Here is a 7,531-nt window from a genome sequence, read left to right as displayed (position 1 = left end):
GGCAGTCCCGGTGCGGCCGGTGCCCACGGTGACTCTTGGCAGGCTGGTGAACGGAGCGAAGGCGGCGGCGGGCAGCGGGGAGCTGGAGGAAGCGCTGCGGCTGTTCCGGCTGGCGGCCGCCATCCGTCCCAGCGAGAAGCTGCGGGGCCGCATGCAGCGGGTGGAGGAGGCGCTGGCCGCGGCGGAGCAGCAGGAGGAGGAGGAGGAAGGCTTCGTGGACGTGTGCGGCAGCGGCCTGCTGATCTACGGGGAGATGCACGGGAAGCTCTTCCAGCACCAGCGGGATGGCGTTGCCTTCCTGTACCGCCTGCACCGGGAGGGCAGGCCCGGCGGCATTCTGGCAGATGACATGGGCCTGGGCAAGACCATCCAGGTCATCGCCTTCCTCTCGGGCATGTTCGACGCCGAGCTCATCCGCCACGTCCTGCTCATCATGCCCACCACCCTGGTCAGCAGCTGGCTGGCGGAGTTTGCTCGCTGGACCCCTGGCCTGCGCGTCAAGGAGTTCCATGGCACCAGCAAGTCGGAGCGCACCAGGAACCTGGAGAGGGTCCAGAGGAAGAACGGCATTGTCATCACGAGCTACCAGATGCTCATTAACAACTGGAAGCAGCTTGCCAGCAGCTATGAGCAAGAGTTTGTCTGGGACTACGTCATTCTCGACGAAGCGCATAAAATCAAGTGCCCATCTAACAAAACGACCAAGTGTGTATATGCGATTCCTGCAAAGCATCGCCTCCTCCTCACGGGCACCCCAGTGCAGAACAACCTGCGGGAAATGTGGTCCTTATTTGACTTTGCATGCCAAGGCTCTCTCTTGGGAACGGCCAAAACTTTTAAAATGGAATATGAGAATCCTATTACTAGGGCAAGGGAGAAGGATGCAACTCTAGGTGAGAAAGCACTGGGGCTAAAGATATCTGAGAATCTAATGACCATTATAAAGCCATATTTCCTCAGAAGAACCAAAGACGACATCAAAAACAATCGTGCTGACAAACCAGATGCTCCTCTTCCCGAGGATCCAAGTGAGAACAGTGCTCCTATCATGCCATCTCTCACTAGGAAAAATGACTTTGTTGTGTGGGTGTACTTGGCACCAGTGCAGGAAGAAATCTACAGGAGCTTCCTCTCTCTGGATCACGTGAAAGAAGTGCTGATGACAACCCGATCGCCTCTGGCTGAGCTGACTGTCTTGAAGAAGCTGTGTGACCACCCCAGGCTTCTGTCTGCAAGAGCATGTATCCAGCTGGGCTTGGAAGAACAGGAGTACTCTGAGCAGGATCACGGGACTGAAGCAGGTACACTTTCATGCGCTAATAAAATAGATCATCTCTCTGATGAGACTCTGATTCAGGAGTCTGGGAAAATGCTGTTCCTCATAGGGCTTCTAGAAAGACTGCGAGAAGAGGGACACAGAACCCTGGTATTCTCACAGTCAAGGAAGATGCTGGATATCATAGAGCGTGTCTTGTCTCGCAGACATTTTAAGATCATGCGTATTGATGGAACGGTAACCCACCTAACAGAACGGGAGAAGCGCATTAACGCCTTTCAGTGTAACAAGGACTACTCCATCTTCCTGCTCACCACTCAAGTTGGTGGCGTTGGTATAACCTTAACAGCAGCCAGCCGAGTGGTGATCTTTGATCCCAGCTGGAATCCAGCTACAGATGCTCAGGCTGTAGACAGAGCTTATAGGATCGGGCAAAAAGAGAACGTAGTAATTTATAGACTGATTACCTGCGGTACAGTGGAAGAGAAAATATACCGGCGACAAGTATTTAAGGATTCATTAATAAGACAGACTACCGGTGACAAAAAGAACCCATTTAGATATTTCTCCAAGCAGGAACTGAGGGAGCTCTTCACATTAGAAGATACTCGAACATCTGCAACTCAGATCCAGCTGCAGTCCTTGCACGCTACCCAAAGAAAGACTGACCTGCAGCTGGATGAACACATTGCTTATTTGCACTCTCTGGAAATGTTTGGCATTTCTGATCATGACTTGATATATACAAGGGAAATAGCTCATGAGGAGCAGGTTGAGAGTGAAGAAGCCCATCAGTACATTCAACGGAGGGTACAGAAGGCCCACGAGCTAGTTCAGTTAGAGTCTCAGCTTAGAGACCAGAGGATGGAGGGGATCAGAAATGCTTGTGAAGAGAAGTGGCAAAGACCACCAGAATTGGTTTCCGAGCCAAAGAAGTTGTCTCCAGGGTTGAACAACATAAATCACTTTGTGTCACCACCAGTAGCTGATAAACATGAAAATGACAAAGTTATTGATCTTACAGAGGACAAGGAGGTCCAGGTTCTTAATGTCAGCTCCAAAATGACAAATCTGACTAATGATGACTTGGATGAAGAGAAGCTGGCACAAGATGTGTCTAGAATGGATACAGAGCTGCTTAATACCAGCAAGACAGGGAAACAATCCAATATACAAGAATCTGAGCAAAATCTTGAATCAAGCGTTATACCATCATCACCTGGACTTCATCCACTTGATAAAGAGAGTCAGAGTCTCAAACACAAACAGTGTTCCCATGTAAATTCAGACAGCTTGACTGAGGCAGGGAATGGCCTGTCTGGGCAACGACAGCATTCCTCTAATGACTCTTGTGTGGCTGATGATCCCAATAGCTTAAGAGATGCAGAAATGTCAGATCAGGTACTTGACCCACATGCTGCCTTGGGGACGGATACAAATGATGTTCCTGAGTTAGCTTTGGCTGCCGCAGTGCCCAGCTTATCAAATGTTACACCAGAAATCCATGCTGGGCTCCAGAAGTCTCATGTGTTGGAAGCCAGCTTGGAGGATATGTGTGTGCCTTCTCTCCAGGATCAAGTTGACTTCAATCTGGTCTTGGAAGAGTCTGAAGATGGATGGCAAGATGCCTCAAACAGGGAAAGATCACTGGAACACCCAGAAAAGGAGGGCTTCCAACTAAAAGCAGAAAGTTTTTGTAAGTCTCCAACAAAAAAATCTCCAACAAAAACTTGGCTAAGTGAGAACAGTAACTGCAGAAAACCCTGCCATGCAGCTGAAGAAGAGCCAAATAACTCCCTGCAAGGGAGTGATGCATCAGATGAAAGCAGCGGTGCCTTTGTTTTTGGTAGAAAGAAATGCTTAAACAGAATTGTTTCAGACAGTGAGGATGAAGACCATTCCATTATGATCTTGGAGGAAAACCAGTCTGAAAAAAGGCCCTCTCCCTTCAACAGCCCTCTGCATGAATTTCTGGAAGGAATTAGTGCATCCACTCCTAAATGTGACAGAAGTATAGCAAAAGCCATCTTTCCTCCTCAACTAACGAACAGTGGTAACAGGTCTAACGCTTCCAGACGATCTCTAATCAACAGGGTGGTAGATGAGGTTGAGGATATTGGAGAAATCATGGGAACCACTGATGAAGATGATGACAGCAATGAGGAGAAAGATGACCTTGTGGAAGAAGAAGCTGAAGAGTGTAGTGGGGAATCTGCTGAGCCTGAAGAAGAACCTGCTGGAGAAACGCTTGATACAGTGGAAGAATCCTTCCATCTAGACTGTATGCTCTCTGAGAAGTCTGAAGCAGATGAGACAGAGTCATCTCAGGAGGAATCCACTGGTGATGCTGAGCTTCAGTCAGGTGAGCAGATAGATTATTTCACCCAGGAAAGTGTCTCTGAAAAAGAGGCTCGTCAGAGTTCCTCTCCCACTGTAGGCAATTATAATACCTTGGTAGACAGTGGGAAGAAACTTAAGGATGATGGAAAACTGCAGGAGGCATTGAACTGTTTCCTGCAAGCTCTTGACATAAAAAGTGGAGATCCTGAAGTTATGCTTATGACTTTAAACTTGTATAGACAACTAGCCCAGAAATGAAATCTGTATACATTTAAGTAGAGTCTTATTTTTTCTCATTAAATGTTTGTCTGAACTACATCACTTTTAAGCTAGTTACAAAAAAAAAAAAAAAAAAAAAACTGATGGCTGCAATATACCTTCTTGGTGACTGAACAAATTCAGCATGTCCTCCTGCATCAGGAAGCAGTCTAAGAATCTAGTTGTCAGGTGCTGGGGAAGGGACTTCACTGTGGACACAGTTCACAAAGATGAAAACAGTTCATGCTACTGTCTAATTATTTAATAAAGTTGTCTTTTATGTTTAAACCCCTCTCCAAGCTTGCAGCCCTGGCTTCATCTTTCTGCCCTTCAGTCACTGCCTCTTTCCTGAGAGGATGCTGAGGGTGTGGTTCCACAGCAGCTTCACAATCTAAACTCAAGCTGCTGTAGTTCTTCCTTCCTTGACTTGAAATAAGCCGATTTGTCTGCCTCAATGTCACCCACCATTTGGGTGAGTCGGCTGCTGGTGCAAAGGAGAGAAAAGAGCTACTGTAACCTGGTTTTAAGTTGGTCTGAGAATGTGTTTGCTGTGGAGGAGAAAAAAAAGTTGGTTACTGCTAGAAATCCTCCAAGCACTGGAGGCCAACACACCATCTACCTGGTGCTAGGTCTAACATTGAATGTGGTACTGCAGAAACCCTTCTGCTCAAATCCCTGCCAGACTGCGGTTGCTGTAGAAGGAGTATGTAAGTGGCGGGATTGCAGAAGGACTGGAATAGCAATTAGACCTTGACTGCTGCAAGGTGCTGGACACCTCAAACCTTTTGGTACTGCTGGAGGAGTCAAGGACTTCAAAGGAGTCTCTTGTTTGGTGTTGCCATTGTTCTGCTCCCTCCCATCTTTATTTCCCTCTGAGTAGTACAGTTGAAGCCTGGTCTTGCACAAGGCAGCAGGAGGGGGAAATACTGGTTTTAAAGTTTTGAGCTGCTTTTTCTCTGGTAAGGAAGTCCTCTAACCCTCTTCCCACATACAGCTTAGCTGTGGTAGATTAAGTATTTCCCACTGGTACTGTAGGCACGATGAAGCTATGAAGTGGGTTTGTAGTTCAGAACCATGCAAGCTTAAAATGAGAAGAACCTTGTTCTGGCTTCTAGCAATGCTTTGCTTACCTGACTTGCCCTCTGCCACCACACTGATAAACTTGGCTTGGGTATGCTCACCACTATGACTGTCTTCTGTACAGTCTTTCCTCGTGACAATAAGGCAGTGAATTTTGATGCTTCCTCATGCCAGGTGCATGTTTAGTGCCTAGCAAGTTTGCCTTCTGTATTACAGTGTGATAGCACGGAACGCTTTCACACCTTGCTGAGTTTTGCAGTTTTTGGAGAGGAAACTGGTCTGCTGAATTTGAATCCTTTGTGCTAGGAGACATGACAAATACAAACAATGATCCTGTTGGTGCGGGAGATGTGCCAATGCGCTTTTGCTAATAGGTAGAACAAAGCTCTGGTAGCCTGGAAACAAGCAGTTTATTAATAGAGCATTCCTTAAATGAGGCCACATCTGCTCTCATGCTGCAGAAAGGCCTGTCTGCCTTTCATAACAAAATATTAATGAACTAGAGCTATGCAATCATTTGTTGGCCTCTCCGAGCTTTCCATTCTCTTAACAAAACAAACACCCCAAAAAGGGAGGGAGGAGAAAGACCTGCCCTGGTTTCAGTCTCACCTCTTCCTTGTATGTTGATCTTGGGAAGGGCCTCTTGTTCTCTTTGATGTTTTCTCCTCATCTGTGAGCCCTCTGATGCTGCATGATGCTCGCCTGCAAACAAAGCTGGTGTCTGTTGCTAGAGATGTGCCTAGTTTGAGTGCTGCCTTTCAGCAGGAAGGGGATCACTGCACTGAGATATTTATTGCTAAGGTCCAAGAGGTAGGAGACGTAATGTGCTATCTCAGTCACATCAATCATGCTGTCCTTCAGGTATTTTTACCAGAAGGATGAGGCTCAGCCTGCTAGGCTTGAGACATGTACTGCACACCCAGCAGTAGGCAAATGGAGGAAGCAACAAGCGAGCATTTAGTGGCTTTTCTCTCATTCAAGCCCGAGTTACACAATTTCTTCCCCCAGCTTCCCATGGATAAGATGTAGCTTGAGGTATGGGCACCTTGGTATTCAGGAGGACTTCTACCCCCAACTCCCCTTCCCTGCTCAGCCAGGGTGCCTCCAGCCCTGGCCTGACCCATGCCTCTGCTGGGTAACTGCAAGAACAAGTCGCCTGCCTGGGGTGGTGACCTCTAGCTCTAGCTGTAGTGTTACCCACCCTCTGCGAAAGGGACTGTCCTCCCAGTCCAAGTCTGAGCTCTGGAGCAGAAACTGTAGCATAGGAGCTGTCTGCATCCTCACTGGCGAGGATGGGGATAAAGATCAAGGCCCTGGGGAACCCCTCTTTCCCTTTCTGGATCATTTACATTTGCAGATAAAAGCCTGAGCACCTTATTCAGGTGGACAGGTCATTGTCTCTGCAAGGGGAAAGGCAAGAGGCTGGCCTGCCAGGCAGAGCAGATTTCAACAACTGTGAAAAGCTCTTAGTTCACCTTTTCCAAGGAACGCTTTACCTCTCTATGCAGGGCCCTGTTCTCTGCCAGCTGTAATCTGTGTGTCCTGCCAAGACAGCAGGGACAGCCGGCTGCCTTCAAGCCTGCTGCTGGTTATGACCGACTTGCTCCAAGATCAGGGTGTCTGAGAAGCTCTCAGGATTCAAGCAATCAACAAGGTCATGATCATTCACATTTTATTTTCTGCCTTCCACCATGATGATGTGATACCCGAACTTTGTTTTTACGGGAGGGTCTGTATACACTGGCTTGTCCATGCTGCTCACAGGCAAGGCAAACGCTGCTTCCTGGAGAGGTCCCACCATGGAGCCTCTGGTCATCCAGCCCAAGTCTCCCTGGAAGAAAGAACCATCAGGGTTAAGCTTGGAGAATCTCACTGCAACAGCAGCCTCACCAGCAAGGAGGGTGGGTGATGTGGCCGTGGGACAAGAAGCCTGTCTTGGCAGTGTGCACTGCTGTCAGAGAGGACAACACACAGACAAAGAGCTCCTCATGCAGGGCTGCCTCTCAGCAAGGGCTAGCTGGCTAAAGCCACGGCAGGCTTACGCTCTGCCCTCCCTGAGCACTGGCCTGCTGCTGCGTGGGGCTCACATATCTCAGCTCTGCTGCAAAGGATTTACGGCTGAGCTATTGGCACCTGCTTGTGCCTTCGCCTGGCTGTTAAGGCTGCGCCTGACCAGTATTTGCCTGCCCCTGCACTGGGCATGCTGTGCTTGAAGCTATTGAAAGGAGCTTTTTGAAGGCTCCCGGGAAGGACTTCCCAATAGCAGTCTCCTTCAGGCAGGCGGGGGTGGCCAGCACGGACCCGGTTCCCCCAAAAGCCGCTGTCCCCTCCCCTGAGAACACCCCCCCACACGTACCCCTTGCCTGGCTTTGTCCTCGCTGTACTGCGAGGCGACTTCGCTGAACCGCTGGCCGGACTTCAGCTTCTCCATGGCCTCCATGGCTTTGCCTTGCTTTTCGCAGAGGATGTGCCGAACCTGGGAGGGGAGAGCGAAGCGGGGCAGGGCCGGCCGCTGGCTGCCCGTCTGCCGGGGAAGGAGCGGGGAGACCGAAACCCCCCGCCGGCCACTGTGAGGTC

At 49.2% G+C, this 7,531-nt stretch overlaps 2 protein-coding genes across 2 annotated transcripts in view; one reads left to right on the top strand and one right to left on the bottom strand.

Moving 5' to 3' along the window:
• The window catches only part of ERCC6L (excision repair cross-complementation group 6-like), a 4,003-nt gene extending 129 nt beyond the window's left edge, over nucleotides 1-3,874 (top strand). The window contains exon 2 of the mRNA XM_010567101.1: nucleotides 43-3,874. Coding sequence (XP_010565403.1) covers nucleotides 43-3,874 — 3,832 coding nt within the window. The remainder of the gene's footprint in view (nucleotides 1-42) is intronic.
• Nucleotides 3,875-6,612: 2,738 nt separating this feature from the next.
• Nucleotides 6,613-7,449, bottom strand: PIN4 (protein (peptidylprolyl cis/trans isomerase) NIMA-interacting, 4 (parvulin)). The gene is made up of 2 exons (XM_010567100.1): nucleotides 7,311-7,449; nucleotides 6,613-6,785 (listed from the first exon to the last, which is right to left on the bottom strand). The coding sequence occupies exons 1-2, from the start codon at nucleotides 7,392-7,394 to the stop codon at nucleotides 6,627-6,629; spliced, it is 243 nt and encodes an 80-aa protein (XP_010565402.1). The 5' UTR covers nucleotides 7,395-7,449; the 3' UTR covers nucleotides 6,613-6,626.
• Between the last annotated feature and the right edge of the window lie 82 nt (nucleotides 7,450-7,531).

Source organism: Haliaeetus leucocephalus, unplaced genomic scaffold (assembly GCF_000737465.1).
Source record: "Haliaeetus leucocephalus isolate CR32 unplaced genomic scaffold, Haliaeetus_leucocephalus-4.0 Scaffold226, whole genome shotgun sequence".
Taxonomy (NCBI): domain Eukaryota; kingdom Metazoa; phylum Chordata; class Aves; order Accipitriformes; family Accipitridae; genus Haliaeetus; species Haliaeetus leucocephalus.
The sequence above is the reverse complement of the archived record's forward strand: the minus strand, read 5'-3'. Positions and strand labels throughout refer to the sequence as shown.

Coding starts and splice junctions, on each gene's coding strand:
- PIN4 (XM_010567100.1), bottom strand. CDS start 7,394: ATGGAGGCCATGGAGAAGCTGAAGTCCGGCCAGCGGTTCAGCGAAGTC. Junction 6,786..7,310: donor AGGACAAAGCCAGGCAAGGG/GTACGTGTGGGG, acceptor TCTTTCTTCCAG/GGAGACTTGGGCTGGATGAC.